The sequence below is a fragment of the Branchiostoma floridae genome, chromosome 19 (assembly GCF_000003815.2).
Source record: "Branchiostoma floridae strain S238N-H82 chromosome 19, Bfl_VNyyK, whole genome shotgun sequence".
Taxonomy (NCBI): domain Eukaryota; kingdom Metazoa; phylum Chordata; class Leptocardii; order Amphioxiformes; family Branchiostomatidae; genus Branchiostoma; species Branchiostoma floridae.
In genome coordinates, this window is record NC_049997.1 from 10,046,952 (window position 1) to 10,067,208 (window position 20,257).

A 20,257-nucleotide genomic window follows, 5' to 3' on the forward strand; every position below is an offset into this window, starting at 1 on the left:
AGGGGATATAAATTTCTCTGGGAATGTTTCTCCCTTCATTAGAAAGAGAACACGAGAGGGTACTGAAATTTCTAGGAATTTCTGTCCCCTTTCATGTGAGTGGGTACGCAAGAGCACTGGATTTTCAGTTCCCTCGCTTAATGTGTTACAAGAATGGGGACAGAAAATCCTAGGAAAATGTGTCCCCATTCTCGTAATACATTCTGTGAGGGGACTGAAAATCCTAGGAAAATGTGCCCCCATTCATCTGTTATAGTCATTCAGTGAGGGGACTGAAAATCCTAGGAAAATGTGTCCATCCCCATTCTCGTAATACATTAAGCGAGGGGACTGAAAATCCCGGGAAAATGTGTCCGCATTCACCTGTAATACATGCAGTAATGGAACAGAAAATCCTAGGAAAATGTGTCCCCATTCATCTGTTATATAGTCATTCAGTGGGGGGACAGAAAATCCTAGGAAAATGTGTCCCCATTCTCGTAATACATTCTGTGAGGGGACTGAAAATCCTAGGAAAATGTGTCCCCATTCATCTGTTGTAGTCATTCTGTGAGGGGACTGAAAATCCTAGGAAAATCTGTCCCCATTCATCTGTTATAGTCATTTAGTGAGGGGACTGAAAATCCTAGGAAAATGTGTCCCCATTCATCTGTTATAGTCATTTAGTGAGGGGACTGAAAATCCTAGGAAAATCTGTCCCATTCTTGTAACACATAAGCAAGGGAACTGAAAATCCTAGGAAAATGTGTTCCCATTCATCTGTTATAGTCATTCAGTGAGGGGACTGAAAATCCTAGGAAAATCTGTCCCCATTCATCTGTTATAGTCATTTAGTGAGGGGACTGAAAATCCTAGGAAAATGTGTCCCCATTCATCTGTTATAGTCATTTAGTGAGGGGACTGAAAATCCTAGGAAAATCTGTCCCATTCTTGTAACACATAAGCAAGGGAACTGAAAATCCTAGGAAAATGTGTTCCCATTCATCTGTTATAGTCATTCAGTGAGGGGACTGAAAATCCTAGGAAAATCTGTCCCATTCTTGTAACACATAAGCAAGGGAACTGAAAATCCTAGGAAAATGTGTCCCCATTCATCTGTTATACATTCCGTGAGGGGACAGGAAATCCTAGGAAAATGTGTCCCCATTCATCTGTTATAGTCATTCAGTGAGGGAACAGAAAATCCTAGGAAAATCTGTCCCCATTCACCTGTTATACATTCCGTGAGTGGACAGGAAATCCTAGGAAAATGTGCCCCCATTCTCGTAATACATTAAGCGAGGGGACAGAAAATCCTAGGAAAATGTGTCCCCATTCTCGTAATACATTAAGCGAGGGGACAGAAAATCCCAGGAAAATCTGTCCCCATTCATCTGTTATACATTCCGTGAGGGGACAGAAAATCCCGGGAAAATGTGTCCGCATTCATCTGTTATACATTAAGTGAGGGGACAGAAAATCCTAGGAAAATGTGTACCTATTCATCTGTTATAGTCATTCAGTCGGTTACCCTGGGGAAATATGTCCCCATTCACCCGTAATGCATTCATGGCCAAAAAGAAACATTCAAATTTAGTGTCAAGGGATTATTTTCAAGTCGAGAAACATGTTTTAAATTTGACCACAGTGAGACTAGTTGACTTTTACGTTTTAGTTGAGGGGACATTAATCCCGAGTACCTTTGGGGATATGTTAACCTGGAATCCCTACAAATGCCAAACTAATGAGCCTTTTTCGTTCACTGAACGTTCATATCTTTTTAATGCTGTATTACGAGATATGTCTTCAAGATGAAAAAAGGGTGGGCATCGGAAGATCTAAGGGCACCGAAAATCTAATCTGCCCGGGAAAAAGGGCCCCCTTCTTTCAATCACTACAAAAAGTGTGTTTGTTCTTTAAACATTCAAGTTTAAGATGTGCGTTACATTGAAAAACAGCTTTCAATGTTGAAATATAGCATATAATAGTCTTTGTTGCTGTGGGCTTTCGTACTTTTAGGCCACGCCCACCGGCCTCAAATTGGACCAATGGCAGGAGGGGGACTGATTTTCCTGGGGAGACACATATTCCTGGAACACAGGCACTTTTTAGCTGCCACCAGTCAACCACACCACTCAAAACCCAGGACTGTGTACCTCCGATCTAGCGCGCGGCTGCCAAACTTTACCTGCTTATTTCTTCAGTTAGAAACAAAATTTCACCAATCTAACTTTTGATATCAGTTCCGCTGGCTAAAAGGGAATTTCTCACCGCTAAAAACACGCGTCCATCCAGCCGTTTAGCTTTTGGCTCGGATCTCTTTTAGGGTATCCACTAGCGGAGTAATACATCAATGAGACCTTAAGTCTCTTGTACCCTGCTGTATGAGACCTTGACATCAATGACATTTTCAGCCTTGAGGAAAACAGTGAAATTATTGGCTGTTGAAAGATGACTGACAAGAGCCTGTATAGGGAAATAAATTTGCTGTATCTGCTTTCACAAATTTCTTTCCACATGGCTTGTTTTTCAGATTTAGCATTGTAGCCAGTTGATTATAAACTTTGACCCCGTTCACACTCAAAAAAATGAAGCGGCTTCAACGTCGAAGCCGCTTCAACGTGCAAGCCGCTTCAAAAAAATTACGTTCACACTCATTACAGACAATCCGATTGACCGCCCACAATGCAAGCCGATTGCGATCCGCCCAGTGTTTCTCTAGCATATCGCATAGACATCGGGTCATTTCCACTCTTGTTATTATGATCCAGCACCGTCCTGTACCTTGACTTCAGGTTCTTCACTTTCGTTTTGCATTGTTTGGCGGTCTTCTCAAAACCGATCTCCATCAAGCCGCTCGAGATTTCCTCGAAGATGTCCCGCTTTCGGTGCATTTTGCCTAGTTTACTCTGTGTCTCTTCCTGACCCCACAACCCGATCAGGGCCTTTGTTTGTTCATGATTCCATTTTTCTTGACTCGGCGCCGTTCTTTTCTTGGAAGACATCACTATTACTAGTATTAGAAAAAATCGAGCACACTGTCTGGCGTGGCGTAGCCTTGTGAGGGTTTCGTTTCCCGCGCTATGTTTCGCGACCTATGGACCCGCGTACCCGGATGTACGACCTCCACCAGGGGCAAATCGGAAATTTGTATAGAATCTATCCCGCGTTGCGTTCACACTCGCGATTCGAGACAAGCGGCTTGTTCGCAAGTGTCTCAAACTACCTCGCGGGGAAGGATTGTAAACCAGCCGGATCGGTGTAAATCCAAGCTGCTTGGAGCGTTCACACTCAAGAAAACGATCCGGATCAAGCGGCTTCGACGTTGAAGCCGCTTCATTTTTTTGATTGTGAACGGGGTCTTTGATATAACAAACTTTCAGCCACAAAAACTGTACTTGTCAACCAAATAGGTCTACAATATATAGGAGTATATTGGTCCATTCAAGTATTGTTTGCATCATTTTTATGTTTGCAACTTTTCCTTCAGACACATTTCTTTTCCTTTATAAAATCCTTTTCTTTCTTTGCAGATCAATAAATGTAAGTGGCTGTAACATAGATGTATTCCCACATCACCTTTATGATGGAGCAAATGTACCTTAAAAGCACTTTTCAACATAATCAATTTCTTGGATGAGTAGTTCAAGTATCTTTTTGGGTCATCTAGTTCCTGATAAGAAAAGGGCTTTCTGTTGGCATTGATCAAACTTGGAGTGCATATGTGGGCTCAGATAGGTAGGGATGGGAATTGAACTCTAAAGCCTTTGATCCAAATCGTTCATCACCAAGTGATCACTGTGTTACTACACACCACACTCTCCTCTTGAAAGTTGATAAATGGTTCTGAAACAGCCAGTCTAGTTAGTAAAAGAAAGATACAAGACCCCTAATCCCCCCTTGCTTGAGATAATGGTACAGTAATGTACAAAATGTATAGGTATAGATTGACTAGGTTACAGGTCATAGTGATTTTCAGTCTTTCAGATAAGGATCTCAAGGTGAAACATGAAAGTCTATAATCTGTTACTGAGAAGTGTCATTTGCAAGCTTGGAATGGGGTCAACTTTGATGGTGAATGATACCGAGGATCACTGAAAGAAGAAAGTAATCCTGTCACAGATGCATGTGTAGACAGTGATCATAACTTAAGTCATCGGTATGATCACAATAGATATTTTTGAGAAATTGGGCTGGGGTCTGGTATCCAGGCTACATAATATTAAGGCTTTAGTCTTTTCTTGCTTGAGAAGTGAAAGATTGATTGAAAGATTAGATTCTTATTGTTGAGGTAAGTAGTCAAGAACGAATATTCAATGCAACACTGACTTCCCCTCTTACACTTACAAATGTAGTTGGTACCTGTTAGTCTGAGGAAGATAATCTTGAGCAAGCTGGCCTACTACTGAGGACTCCTAGCATCTTACGACTCTATTGCAGACACAATTCATCCTGGATGCTATCATGGAGCCTTTGGAAGATGTTAGCCATAAAATGAAGTAGGTATGATGATTGTACAGACCCAACCTGGAAAGCGTCCAGGGTCTAATCTAGATGTAGTGACAGGAGGATATCCTTTGCATATTGTTACACATAGTCGTACACCATAGCACAGATAATTATTGGTTGTCATCCGGATGTTGCCTTGGATGTTCAGGAGAAATGTTCAGCTTGTAATCAAACCTACATACCAGCAAAATTGTCTTATCTAGTGAAGGATGCTTGCAGCATTTTTGGTATCCAGGGGAGCTTTCTTTTTATCAGGGGAAGACATACTTTTCTTTGTTCTTCTGTAAATGTTGTAATATTTCTGCAACAGAAAGGTGTCAAAAGAATCTGAATGTTTTTCGACAGGAAATACAGTAGGAGTTTTAAATGCTTCAAATAAAGGCAGCAGTATATAGGACAAACATGTAAACATGTTTGTACGAATTGTTGACCTAAAAAAATAAGGCAGTTATTTTTCCACCCATCCAGTATCATTCTTACAGGTTTGTCTACTCTCAAACCCATAAAGACTGGATGCCATCCTATGGCTCCTTCAAAATCCAGCTGTGTTGTAGATAATTTAGGGGAACAACAACAATTCATTTCACAAAAGGTGGAAATTTCCAAGAGTTTTTCATTTTGTAGAGCAAATTTCATCAGGGTATAGAGCCTTTATTAGAGGAAAGAAGATTAAGATACACTTTTGCCTGCATTGTTGCGTCAGGTATTACTCAGCGTCCCCGTTGTGCGAGAGTCAACCTAATCATGTCCCAGTTCTCGGCGCTAATGAAGCTTTGCAGTTCCCCAATTTTCTGACAACAATCAGAGGGAAATGAGTCATGTTGGGACGGCACGGTGCTGCGTACCAAGGACTTGCTACAGGGTCAGGAAGGCTTGTGGGGGAGATGGAAGGAAATTTGTGGTTAATGATGGTTGTTACATTGTGTTTGATATGCTAAGATTTTTCCAGTGGTGCTGCCTAAGATCAACATGGCCTACGTAGAAAAGGCAAGTTGAACACATTCAGAAAGAAAGAAAGAGATGGATTTATTCCGAAGAAAGAAAAAGATCATTTCTACGTAGAAGCACCAATTTCTTTTGTCATCATCTTGCACACCAGATTGCGTAGATGAACCATGATAGACAAAGAACAGTAAATAAGATTCTGTTTTACGTTTGCTATTTTAAATGTTATTTTCTGGAATTTTAGGTATTTGCAGGTTCTTTCTCCACCACCTGTATATAACATATGGTGACAAGCAAACGTGATAATGGTGCTAAGTTTATAGATCCAATTAAATTAGTGTAATCAAATTAGCTGCTAGGTTTACAGCTGTGTGGTTCATCTTCTGGATGAGTCATGATGAAGAAGGAAAAACATCTTCATCAAACAGTATTTTTCCAAAATATCCTCAGCTTCTTCATAGTACATTGTGTTTGCATTTTTTAATAAAAGTCAATTCGCCATTGGCATTATGATCATTGTGTCATAAATTTTAGAGGCATTTCTCAGACATAACCCGTGCCACCTGTCAGTTTGGTTTGAAGCCTGATCTCTTGTACCCTCCATTTCTGTAACATGAGTTGCACATTCGGAACATGACCTTCTGATTGCCTGTGCCATAAAAGCATGTTTTTCTTCTGACACACAGGTCAACATCGAAGACAAGATAACAAAATTCTTACTGTGTACAGATGGTCAAATGTCAGTTTTATTTTGTTTGTCTACTTTAATACATTATCAGACAGATGTAGTCTGTGAGGATTTGAAATGAGAGTGATGACAGAGAGCAGTTGATACAGCCTGTCTCCCTCGCCACTGTAGTAATCCAATTCCTCCAACATAATCAAATTCGGTGTCCTCGCAGCGATGACAGGATGCATCTGACTCACAGAAAACCCGACCTCTGACTGTCCCTGCCTTTTACTCCAAAACCAGGAAGGAGGGGAAAGTTGACCTTTGTCCCTCTGTGTTCCATTTCCCATCCCTTCATACTCTGTCACGTGTGATTGATAACAGTTGAGTTTTCTGTACATCCCCGGTTGGCAGCCTGCCCATTGTGGAGAGGAGCCCTGTAATCGCTAGCTTCCATCTCCCCTTGTCATCTGCTTCCTCCGTCTATCCGGGTGTTTTCTGACAGTTTTCAAACCATCAGTTACCGGGCGGACCTTGTGGACTTATCCCCTAAGTCGGGTCTGCTATTTCTCCCCTCTGGCTACGAAAGGTCGCGCCAGAAGGCAACCTCGTGACTTGATGTGAGACAAGAACAAGCCGAGCGTGTTTTGTCTCAACCTGAGCGGCTCCCCAGTTCCTGTTATCTCTCAGTAGACAGTTGGCATCTATTGTGAGGAGGTGTGGTGGTGTTCCACACAGATGTTGTAACGGATGTCCGCCTTTCTGGACCTTGTAGACATTTGTGGACTCCAAGGACACGGTTCTGTATAGCCGAGAGGTAGAAGTTGGAAGTGGGAGTCAATTTTTTTGCTGGTGAAGGAAAATTGCTTGGATCAATATGGGAAAAGGGAACCATATTCCACAGAGGCAAGAGCCACAGAAGGTGAGCTTTCAGAGACTAAAATGTCAATTTGTTTCTGTAATAGTCTATAATGATTTTTGCTGTGAAGTATTTGAAACAATATTATTTTAGTGAATTGTCAGTTTTTCTGTTTGATGGAATTTGACAGTTACAGCTGGACATTCTCAACCACCAGCACTGTGCTTCCAAGAAGGAAGTGTCTTCATAAATCAAATAAAGCAGACAGGGGTTGTTTGTTTGCTTTTGGAGTTAATCATTTTGATTTGCTGTAAATTGATCTTGTCTTTGGTACAGTTTATTGCAAAACATTAGAAGATTGTATGGTTTATTTTTGCACATACAAAATTGTACCAGTATTATGTTACCACTTTTCAACAAAATATGATAGACCCTAGAAGCACCATTATGTTTTCCAGTAAAATTTCATTTCTGATCATTATTTTAATGGAATTTCAAGAGGTACACAACGTTCTAGCCAGGGTGCCATGCCCGTCCCTCTTTATTAGTTTAGTGTCCTGTAAAGCCTTGATTCCAGTCAGTCAATATGTCTGAAAGCCTTTGCGGGTGCTCTCACAGTGTCTCTTCCTCATGTGAAGACCATATCTCTCCCCTTCTCCTGCTGCTGCCTGGTGCCCATTTTATTTCATTAACTCTAATTCCGCCCACCCTTCTTCTGTCCTGGATTAGGTGCCTGATAAGGAGAAATAGAAGTGTCATGGTGATCTAACGGTTTAGGCATGGAACCAATTTTGAAAAGTGAAGGAGGTGTGCAGAGGTAGCCAGGGTTAATGCAAGGTGGATGTTTGATGACAATGGGGGGTCCCTGTCTTTACTTTGTAGTTGTAGCCTGCTACCTGTTTTGTATCTTTATGTGAGTCAAAGGTCTTGTACATTATCTGTAGTTCTAATGGCTTTTTTTTACTGCTTAGTAAAACAGACCTTGCTGTAATGTGACTGATCATGAGGGCTGGTGCAAAATTCTGGGTCCTCTTCTTTATAGTAATACAGTAGAAGCACGGCCTATTTGCCAGTGAATTTCGTGCAATTATCCGGATGCTGCAATAATGCGAAGCTATCTAGCTGGACAGCACCGGTTTAGGATTTTGGAATTCCGTGCAGTTAACAGAAGTGTGCGTTATTCCGTTGTGCAATTAAGTGGCTTCTACTGTATCGTCTAGGTCGTTTTCTCATCCATGTTTTTTCAGAGATTGCAAGCTTGCAAGTCTTGATAGGTGATGACTGAAATAAGGGAGTGATTATTTACTATCTGGATAATTGTCATATAATAAGGGACCGTACGGCATTTAGCGAGGGGGGAGGGCCGGTCGCCAGGGGGGGGAGGGCCAAGCAAAAAAATATTTTGCCAGGGGGAGGGCCTAGCAAATTTTTTTTTACTTGGGGGGAGGGCCAAGCAAAAAAAAATAGATTGGTCTGCCAGCAAAATATGTCCCTTAAAATCCAAGAAACGGCGTTTCAGAGGGTCAAGATTTCAAAATTTTTCTGGACCTCTGCAAGGGATTGCCCAAGGTTGGCGCTCGGGATACAGTGAAAATGCGAAAGGGAGGGGGCGGGGCTTATGCATGACGCCCTCCAAAACCTTCTTCACGCACAGAAATGTTATTAAACTCTAGATAAGTCTGCCAGCAAAATTTACCCCTGTCTTATTGCCCTCAAAATGTAAGAAATGTCGTTTCAGAGCTCGAGGGTAAATATTTGCAAATTTCCCTGGATCCCTTTTGACGTGACCGGCCTCGCGCCTTTGATGACCGACATCGTGATAATGTGTTTGGGGGGGATTTAATTTTGTATTTCTAAATTGAAATGCTATTAAAGTTTGCTTTGTTTGTCAGCAAAATATATCCTCAAACTGAAGGAAATAGCTTTTAAGAGGGTCAAGATTTCAAAATTCTCCCGGACCTACCTTGCGATTCTTCGTGCCTTTGGCGCCGAACATGGTGTTCGGAACGTCGTTCTCAAAAACTTGAAACCCTCGTATTTTTTTTTTGGAAATGTCATCTAACCAGCAAATTTTCCCATAAAAAAGCAATGCAGGAAATCGTGGCAAAAAAAGCGTGGCATTTCTAAAAGATCTCCTGCAAGTCTGCGGTCTCACGCCCGCCGGCGGCTAGAGAGAGGCGACCGGTCTTACCCCGCCGTGGGAAAATCAGCGTCACGCGTCGGCGCCCCCCTCCCCACTACAGTTTTGGAAGTCGAATGATCTCGAATCGTGCTGTACTCGTTTTGGTTTTCATTTTTTCCCCCCGATTTCCGTAAGTTATTACCACCACAGAACCAAGAAAAAGTCCAAAATATATGTAAATTGAAAATAGTTTCCGTCAAGCCGCTCAAGCCCGCGAGCTTGCAATACGTAAATTTAGGGAGCGGGGCGCGCGCCGCTTCGTGGCGCAAATCTACTAGAAACCCAGGTACAAATGCTTTTTAGGTGTTGTTTTAATATCAAAACAATGAAATAGCTTCTATAAAGCAAATATTTATGCCTCTATGAAGCAGATATTTATCCCTCTATTTAGCAGATATTTTGAGCCATTCTGTTTTCCTTTTTTTACTAGGGGTGGGAGATCTGCTTCTCGATGAAAATCATGAAAAAGTATGACGTATTATTAAGCACATTTCCAAATGCGGGAGCGCAGTGTTTTATTGGCGTCTTGAATATTTTTTTCAAAGTTGATAGGAGGGGGGAGGGCCAAGCAAAAATATTTTGTCTTGGGGGGAGGGCCTAGCAAAAAAAAATTTACCTGGGGGGAGGGCCATGCAAAAATTTTTTGACCCGACCCTCTGGCGACCGGCCCTCCCCCCTCACTAAACGCCGTACGGTCCCTAATGTTTTGACCTCAGTGTTACCAGTGGACCAACCCCTTGCTGTAATGCTTGTAAAACTGTGTGGCCTGAGGTCTATAGAAACTGAAATGGACACAGACCAATACATGTATGTCAATGCCAAAAGGCGTTAGAAGGATTTCCAGTTTGTGATCTGTTGTATTTGTGTATTCTATTCAAGACAGGACTCATATTGTATCAAGGTGTCCATGATTTTAGTTAAAAAACAAACATTTTTTGTTGTAGAAGAATATGATGTCATCTTTGATGGTTTGTTACTGCGTTCTTTTGAAGAAATGATTTCTTTTCTCCATGGTTATGGTTGACAGCGGAGTTTGCATTGCACAGACCATCTTTGTTGGTTTGTTAGGGAGTTCTTTTTAACCAGTGATGACTCTTTTTCATGGTTGACTCTTGAGCCGCTAACATCACATCAGAAGGTAACTACAAGTAGAAAGCAGAGCAGGAATTTCCTGGTGAAAAGATTTAAGTTCAGAGCCTGTTGTGGATTTGTGAGCTGTGGAACTAGTTAGGACCTGACACAAACGTTCAGGGGAGGAGATGAAAGTGAGTCTTCCCTGTGGGGTATAGGAACTTATGGGAGCAGTGTCAGGTCCAGGGTTTCAGAAGAGGGCTTGACTTCACCAGACCTGTCTCCAGCTTTAAGATTGACATTGGCACATCATTGTTTGGGAGTCCATGTTGTGTTGATTTTCCTTGTTAAATCTGTCATTTTATATCAAAGCCATACGAAAATCTCACGATTTTTTGGCCGGAAGTCGTCAGGATTGCTACGGCCGCGTTGCTACACCCGATCCCTCGATCTCGGAAGTTAAGCAACGCGTGGTCCGGATAGTACTTGGATGGGGGACCAACCAAGGAATGACCGGATTGCTGTAGCCTCACGAAGTTTTCCATGAAATCGTCTTCCGGTAGGGACGTAAAACGGGGGTCCCGTGCTCGAGGAGGTGCCTCGACCACGTTAAACAGCCTCATTACTCATACTTGGGGTACCTACTGGCTGGCAAAATACACCAGATGATTATTATTATTATTATTTTCATATTGTAAGGGTGAAATTTTTGTCCGTTCCAAGAACTGAAGAAGCAAAATTCCATACCAGGATCGGACGGGGGAAGGGTCCTGAAGACAGCCCTATGCCCTAGCTATATTCTGTACTGAGAAAACGTTATTTATAATAATAACAAGCTTTTTTGGGATGAGAAAGCAGGCTGAAGTTGCTATTCATGCAAAATATTTTGATTGAAACTAAATGATCACTCACCACCAGTGACAGGTGGATTTAAATATCTGTCATCATCACCCAATAATTACTGGCTTAGTAACTGATAGATGGGGTCAAATTTCTGTCTCTATTTCATGAAATATTTCCTCAGACAGTGTAAGAAATATTTTTCAACATAAAGGAGAAGGTCAAATGAAAACGAGGAAATGTACAGACAATTAAACAGAAAGAAATATAATGACAATGACAGTGATTATGAAGTTTATTGCATATTCATGCCCCATTGGGGCTAAATGCACTTTGATACAAAAGGTAGTAAATGAAAAGTTATACATATATTATACTTTACATGCATCTTCTCTCTTCCTACAACATTAGACGAACTTACAGAGATTTTCCAGTATAAGGATATCACAAATGTTGTGCAGACTTTTCAGACAGAATGCCTGTAGGTCAGACAGTCTTCCTACCTTTCCAAGGCTAAAGTATCTAGATATACTTTTCTCCAGGCTTCACCCTGTGCAGTATGGAAGTGATTAGGTTCAAGGTGGGAGGGATGGAGTTATGGTCTCAGGTCATAAAGACTTTTAGGGGTAGATTTGTGCTGTAATGGATCTGTGTGAACTAACAAGTGTCTACTGTTTGGAACTAGACTTAACAGATGACTGATGATGATTGCTTCCTGTTCAGACCTCATTTTTCTGTAGTTTTATGACATTTTTTTGGGCAAAGATTTACAGAATTTTCTCCCTGAAATGACAACTTTTATCAGGCTCAGTATCTCCAGCTTAAATTTATTTACCCACCCCACTCATCGTTTGGAAGCCTATTTTCATCAACTTCATGTCATGTTCAGAAGTTCAGATTTTTTCAATTGACTAGATGAAATATTTTTCAGTTCCAGCAGGAAAATTTACATACTAGTTGAGAGATGGGTCCTGTGGACAGTCCTGACTTTTATTGATATTACTGTAGAAATCTCCCTCTCTGTGTATGGACACAGCCTGTGACAGCTTACTAATCAGCGGAGTCCTTGGGGATCCCTTTCAATGTGTAACCCTGATTTATTAAGTTAGAAAGTCAGAGAAAAGGAAATGAACTCTTTCAGCTTTGATATATGCTTTTCTCATTAGCCTTATGACTAATCTAACTGCCACAAGAGAGCTCCTGTTAGAAAAGACAGGATGTTTGATATGAGCAGTTCTTTTGTGGTAGGAATCATTGCCAAGTATTATGTGAAGTGAGTGCTATAATACATTCATTAATTCAATGGCTGAGACTCTGACTCAAAATCATTTTGGCATGTGAACGAAGCTGATAAAAGGCAAGGCCCTTTCCCAACAGTGAGTAATGTTGTCAGAAATGCAAATCTCTTCGCTGAGATCTTCAGGGTTGTAGCCAGCACCCGTCCTTTGACGAAATTTTGCAACTGGGGATGGAAAAAAAATTTGCCCATTCCGTCCTTTCTGGCAGACAAAAATCGATTATTTAAGATATAGAAAACTGTCTCCCCTGTGTAATTTTTCACCAAAACAGATGCCGTTGAACAGCTTAGTCTACCAGCAAACTTTACACACTCAAATTGCAGGAAATAGCGTTTCAAATGCTCTAGTTTTAAAAATTTCATGGGGGGCATGTGCCCCGGACCCCCCTTATTTGGAACGTCATACCTTCCAGTTAGAGAGGATTTATGATTGAGGGGACGGAAAATGATTTCAGGCTGGCTACATCCCTGGGAAGATCACTTTATTTGAAAAGACTTCATGAGTGACAGTTGCAGGATTCCCTTTCATACTTAGTGGCCATGTGTTTTGCAGAGATATACAACCGTGTCACCTGACTTGCAACGCCCACTGACTTTGTTTACGAAGCTCTACATGCACATCCGTGAAGAATAGGATGTTATGATCAGTCAACATGTTGCAGAAAAAATATGATATGGGTTCTGTTGGTTGTTTCGATAGAGAGAGATAAAAAATATTGCATCGCAAAGCGCTGAATTGCAGTTTCATACAAGAGGGTCTGCATGCTCTTTTACGTAAGGCGTAGGCAGCCTATTTTATTTCCCGTAATTCGTAGGGAAAACCATCTTATCTACGTAAATCGTAGCAAGGTGACGAAATTTAGCGTAATTGCCTTCCTTGATTTAGCGTAATACGTAGGGGGTTCTCCTGAATTCAGCGTAAATCGTTGTCAGGACCCCCCATACTGACCCTCATACAATAATAGCTAACATACATTTGTAACATTAAGGTCTATATAGCTTAACATGACAGTGTTTGACCCTGATTGCTACATTGTAAAGTCATAACCATTACTCAGATAGAGTACCTACTGACTGCAATCATACACCAAGGTGAAGTTAAGGTGAATTGAAGAATTTGAGGGAATATATCTGCTATAGTGCTGTAGTATTGATGGAGATAATCTACAGTGGGAGCTCATCTTTTTAATTTGCTGTTAGATGTGTAATTTCAAGCCTATAAAAATACATTTTTATCAATTTTGTGTCATAAAGTCTAGATTTTTAGACCTACTGACAGAATTTTTTTTCAGTCCCAAAAAGCAAATTTCCATCAGAAGGATGAGACAACCCTGGGTGAATATATAACATACATTTGCATAATTCCACCAGGTGCCATTATCCCGCCACCTCAAAAAACGTTGTTATAGAGGCCTTCCCAAGATTGTCTTCAACACGTAAATATCTGAAATTCTGAATTGTATTACATTTAGGAAATTAACATCCGGTGTTCAAGACAATCTTTTGAATACCTCTATACTAACGTTTTTTTGAGGTGGCGGTATTATGGCACCAGTCCTGGTGGAATTATGATAGTCGATGTTAACTGCTATAGTACAGTGGTATTGATGGAGATGATCTAGAGAACTGGGGGCTGTGTCCTTTCCATGAGGTTAACTTAATGAGAAGTTAAAAGGCTCCTGTCTGTGTCCTGTCAGGTCTGGCAGCAAAGCCTGCTGGGAGAAGCTGCAGTTTGTTTCATCTCACATAAAGAGCTAAAGATGTCCTGTTGAGTGTCAGTAAAGACTAATCAAAAGGCCGCTTTAGGGAAATTTATTGTTTCTCAGTTAGGTTGATTGTTTCTTAGCCAACAGGCTGCAATATGCTTTTATAAAGTTGTGCCAGAAACCATTTGATTCATTGATTTATTTTCATAGAAAGTAACCATGTTGAGTGTCACTGTCAGTAGTGATATGCATAAAAATTGATTTAAAAGCAAATAAACAATAGTTGCAAAAAACTTCGGTTCAGGTGTTTTAATGATGGTATCAACAGATGATCACATGGAAAAGCAGCCTGCAGGCCGATTTGAGCGTTCTCATGAATAAATAAAGGTTCAAACAAAATAACTGAAGTTCCATTTTTTTGTAGTGCTCTTGGTGTGCATTGAAAGATCAATACATTGAAAAATCAATTGTGAACCACATACATCTGTATTGCAAAATCTCCATAAACGTGCCAAAAATCTGTGTAAGGAAAATTTGATGGACCACCCAAAGAAGCTATCCTGCCAGATGTCCATTTGTGGTGGAGGCACATGACTCAGCAATTATCCAAGCCAGAGTGAGGAGAGAGGGGGAAAAACATGTAGAGGAAGCAGATACCCTGGGAGCCAGCCAGGATCGGGCAGCTGGGGCAGCTAGGGCAGTTTATTCGGTGGCCCAAGACAGTCAGGCCCACCCATCTCCTATTAGCGCCCCGGGGAGTTTAAGCCCAATGAGGTCCACCTGCGTATCGATAACTCCTTTAGGCTTAAACTCCCTGGAGCGCTTATGTGAGATCAGCGGGCTGACTGCCTTGGCTCCCAGAACAAAACTGGCTGGCTACCCGGTCCTGTCTGGCTCCCAGGGTAATTTGCGGTGGAGGCACATGACTGAGCAATTATCCTAGCCAGAGGGAGGAGAGGGGAAAAACATGTAGAGGAAGCGCAGAGGGAAACAGACTAGATCTTTCCTCAGATGATAACAGCCTTGGTGCTCAGGGCTGTGATCTGTTACCCTGATAAAAGTTGGATTTGTTTGGCCACCTCAGAGTCCGTCTGTCTTGTGTTTATCTGTAGCTGGGAGGTACAGATAACGTTCTCTGTGGGATGTATTGAATCTTTCTCTGTGCTGGGGTTGTAGCCTGAAAAGCAGGCTCTGCAGCTGGGCGGTGTTTTAATGTTGTCATTACTGCTGTGAAGGAAGTTCAACTCTGACTTAGGTTCTGGTTGTGTTTTTATGTTTTCACATGTAGCAATGACTCTTAAAGCCATAAATTGTCCCTTGAATATACCTGGTCATTTTTCTGACCATTTGCTTCCTTGTAATGATCTAATCTGCATGTGATAGCTGTAATAGATATTGTCTTAATTAGTAATGCATGCTGGGAGGTAGTCCCCTACCAGATGGCATTATTTTTTTTATCCAGATTATTACTCTGTGACTGTCGACAGAGTATTGTACTATTTGTAGTAGGTCTATGTCTTGAGTGTTCGCACCTATATCCCTGTGTTCTGTTTGCCGCATTCGTCTGTGGTTTGGCATGTCGTTGCACGATGATGTTTTTTTTTTTTTTTTGCGGTAGCTGTTGTTATAATGATTTCAGAATGTAATGATTTCAGAAATCACCCCTATATTTTTGCCTAGTAGTATTTCACAAGATTCCTGTCAGCATGTGGTTCAGCTGTTGGAGTGCTTATGTGCTGACAGGTCCTACATTAATACCCAGTGGGGGTCAGCAGCTTTGCTGCTAATGAGGGGGAATAAGTACCTACAGGAGAGCCAGGCTCTTAGGTGGTAGGATGCTCACTCAGATTGTGATGGTTCAAGTAGCATGGATCTCAATAATAACATCCGTAAATCAACGGAAGATATCTAAACATGAAGTTCCACTGCAGTACCAAGGGAAGCTGCTAGGTGACCCAAAATCTAATCATTTCCAGTAATCGTCACATCCCACCGCCACATACAAGTATGAGACCAATCCCTCCAGACGTTCATAAGTTATCTTGTTCACTCAGACACACACACACAAACGTACAGTACCGGCCGGCAGTACCGGCTGCTTGAGCTTTTCCCAGTATCTGTATAATGTAGATTGAGGTAAAAAATGATTTATTCATGCATCAAAAGACAACACCTGTTGAAGCATTAAAACCTTAGTACAGTTGTAGATAGTAAGAGCTGAGTTTCCAAGGCAATTGTTCTTTTCCTTATTAGCAGAAGTCTTGCTCTTTGCTTCTTAATGCCCATATTCCAACGAGCTGTAGACATGCCAGTTCAGCTGTTCCATAGTTATGTGATGATCAGGTCTCTAATATTGTAGCAGTGGGCGGGATTAACACATTCCTGGGACCAAAGTGGTTGGAGTTCCTCCTGTACTAATGAGATCACAGTCTGTCCAATGATGCAGCTGTTTCCTGATGGATCTAGAAGATGTTCCTGCTAAACAATGGGATGAAGAGGAGCTCATCCATGAGGGCCTGCATGGGGGATCCTGATAGTGCATTACATTGAATTCAGAAGAACTCATTTTGCAAAAATTAAGGGAGGCAATTATGCTAAATTATTTGTCACACCAAGTATTAAGTAAAGAAGACTACTTTCCAAGTACTAAACCTACAAATTACCTACTACCTACCTAGTCCCTTGACCTTCTGGTCGTTGGGGGGACAAGGTAGTAGCCTACGAGTTACGTGAAATAATAGATACCCTGAGATTTAGGGTCTCCTAAGCACCTGTCTGATATCTTAACTTCTCATATGGAACAGAAGTTTTGCAAAAGTGCAGTAAGCAGTCATATTATATACACCATGAAAGATTATCCAGGGCTTTTGTTTACCTTAAGCAGACCCAGCAGAGGATCATGGTACCAGGTACAAGATCTGTGTCCTTATTTGTTGACCAAAGGTCGAAGGTGACCTTTCCTGTCTGACCTTGCCTGTGACCTCTAACTTTATAAGCCTATCGTTTATCAGCTAAATCGCTTGTAGGCACTTGAGCTATCAATCAGTGGACATCTATAACATGTGTGAGCGCCAAACAAGTGAATTAAGAAGGGATGAGCGAGTCAAACTGTTGTCCATTTGAGCTGTCAATCATAAATGTCTGGTTCAGATGAGGCCATAGGTTAAATTTAGCAGATAGTCTTGTAGCAGATAGTCACAATAGATGCCTCTCATAGTACAGTACTCGTGTTTGAAATACTGCCTACACACTTTTGCACCTCAAAATTGGAATTGTGCATCTAATTTTTGTTTTAATAATTGTATCTATTGAGTTACAAGTTTAACGTTAGTGAAGACAAGAAGTACTGTAGATCTATTACAGTGTATATAGTTGTTTTGTGAGGGTCATTAGATTCAAACTTTTATGTGTTTTTCTGCGCATGACACCTGTTTTGTCTCCAACCTGTATGGTCCACATATCAGTAACCTTTTTGTGTATCATACTTGTCAACCAAATATTTAGTATGCAATGTCAAGCTTTAACATTTGATAGGGAGACCCAAATTACCATCATAATATGATACTAAGGATCGAAGATAAAAATGTATAATAGTATAACTACTAGTTATACTATTATACATTTATCTTCGATCCTTAGAATATCACCATATACTACTATACTATGCTATGCTCAAGAGTACTGCTACTAGTAGTAGAGTCTTCAGGTGTATTACAGCACCGTTATAGTTTATACTGCCCCTTACGGGGTGGCATACCCTTCCTCTCTCACTCCTCTAGCTGATTAAAAGATGGGGATGAGCCAGGTCTCCTGTCCGGGTGAATGTATTGTATGTCTTTATTACTTGTCAACGGTAAGCTGGAATTTGATAAGGATTTTCTTATGTACTTACAAGTTCAGAGGAATGAGGTGAAAGTTGCATGGCTGGATCCTATCACTCATTGCAAATCTTCCAGATCAAGATAACATGAGATGGAAGAATGAAGTGTTTTGCTCAAGGGACCAAACTGAGAAAAACATAACCTTAACAATCATGATTTAAACCCCAAGCATCAAGGACAAATATGCCAGATGACCATAACATCAGACAGAGGAATGAAGGAATAGCCTATGGGACCAAACATAACAGAAAACAACAAAAATAAACAAACAAACAAACAAACAAACAAACAACCTTACCTTCACACAGTTCATGGTAATTTAAACTATACAACTGGATAAGATTCAGAGATTTACTTCTGGACATTTTGAGTGACATCAATCACTCTTCACCGATTTTAGTGGCTGTTTGAATGACTGATTTGAAACTGGTGTACATGTAATATTTCAACAATGTTATAATTATAATCTTACATGTAGAAACAACATTTTATCTTCTTTCCATAGGCCAAAGTCTAACGCTAGTTCACCTCTGTCCGAAGGGCAAACTTTATGAAGGTTGATTTTGAAAATATTACAGTTTGAAACCACCGTCTGTGGACTTGATATCCCTAAATACCCAGTTTTTAAAAACATCCTAACAGCAGATAGGTTACCCTGTGGATAAAGGTGAGCTAGCGTATGTGTAGAATCTATATTTACCTTCTTTCTACTTGCCAAAGCCTACCTCAATAGAGAGCAATAATAAGTGAGTCTGTCAGACTCTGTGATATGTCAATTATCACCTATCATCCCCAAGGTAGTCATGTCTGCCCAATGCCAAGACTTTAGACAGTTATCAGGAGCGTAATGCAAGAAAGAAACAAAAACATGGGAATTTCAAGGTCGATAACTTTGCGATCCTTTTGAGATCAAGGTTAGAATGTGTAAGGTTTTCCTGTACTGTGTCTGGCGAGGACACTTGTAGAAGAGGTTATCGCTCAGTTATCTAACACTTCATGGCTGCTTAAACACTTGGCTTTGTGTAGTGTATATCTTCAGACATGCCAAAGCGTCTTTAGTCCACTCTATTTGGTAGAGGGCCAGTGCCTTATTGCTAGAAGGCTTGTCAAGATGAAATCTAACTAACAGTGATGTCAAATCGCCCATGCCACTTTCATCAATATCAGTCTGCCCAGGTGCAAAAAAAAAATGGGTACCTGATTTCGGTTGGGGAGGTAAAATGGCCTGTGCCTTCCAATACATAATACGTTAAACACAGTTGATAACAACCCACTGCCTTAAGGCCCTCAATAAGGCTATGGGGCTCCCTTTACCTTTTTAACTATTAAAAACACTGTTATCAGCCTTCCTTTTCTCTTTCAAGTTTGCAAACTTTTTCGCTTCTCACCTTTTTAAGTCATAACATTATTTTTTTTATTGTTATCATAATCATTGTTAAAAAGAAAAATATTGATAACTTGTAATTACCTTTTTACATCCTTCCATTATGCTCCTCTGGGTACTTAAAAGTGGTCTTGCCCTTACGATGTCATGGGCAGGTGTGTCATGTCTTGCCTCCAAGGATCTGCCCCCCTCCCCACCTTACCTGCCCCCAGTGCACCGTCCTACCTCCCTACTTGTTTGGAATTCAGTAGCCACCCTAGAGCTGCTAACTGACATTACCCAGTCACTTAAACACCGAGTTGTTTTGCCTGTTTGCGTGTCGTTCCCCTGTATTTGTGTTTGTATACGTTACAGGTGACTTCTTTGTTTATGTGCGGATGGTTACCGCTACCTTTGATGTCTAAATCTTGTAGATCTGAGAGTTTGGAATTCCTGATTTAAAGGATGACTGCTTCTCCTGATACATGACATTTTAAGTGCTGTACCACCTCACTCTCTGTTATCAAAGTAAAGTTGTTGAAGCCCAGAGTTGGAGTCACTGGACAGATCAGCCGCATGGAAGCACAGTGTGAAGACTATCCGACTGCTGCCTACCCCTGTGACAGGGATCCTAGCAGCAGTATAATAAAAGATGCATACGATGGATACGAAAGTCAAACCTGTACAATTCATCTTCTTGACTTGGTAGACACTTAGATGATTTCCCCATTGACACAAGCATAAAGAATGCTGTCTATAGTAAGCACCTGTCCATATAGACCAGATCTTATTGGTTCCCGTGTGCCGCGTGTGGTCTTTTGGGGCAGTTTGGACCTTATCGCAGACAGTAGCTAGCAAAGATGAAAATAAAGACACCTAATATTTGGAGTCCGATATCTGTGTAGCATATTTCATTTTAAAGTTTGCTTGAAATTGGCAAGTGCTGAAAATAGCA

General features: G+C 41.0%; 1 protein-coding gene across 3 annotated transcripts in view; it reads left to right on the forward strand.

Moving 5' to 3' along the window:
* Window positions 1-20,257, forward strand: part of LOC118406541 (neuron navigator 2-like) — a 239,444-nt gene that overhangs the window by 42,252 nt on the left and 176,935 nt on the right. The window contains exon 1 of one of the 3 annotated variants that reach the window (XM_035806625.1): window positions 6,509-7,025. The exons of the other annotated variants lie outside the window; for them this stretch is intronic. Coding sequence (XP_035662518.1) covers window positions 6,981-7,025 — 45 coding nt within the window. The 5' untranslated portion in view covers window positions 6,509-6,980. Of the gene's footprint in view, window positions 1-6,508; window positions 7,026-20,257 lie in introns of those variants that run through there. 3 annotated transcript variants of the gene reach the window in all.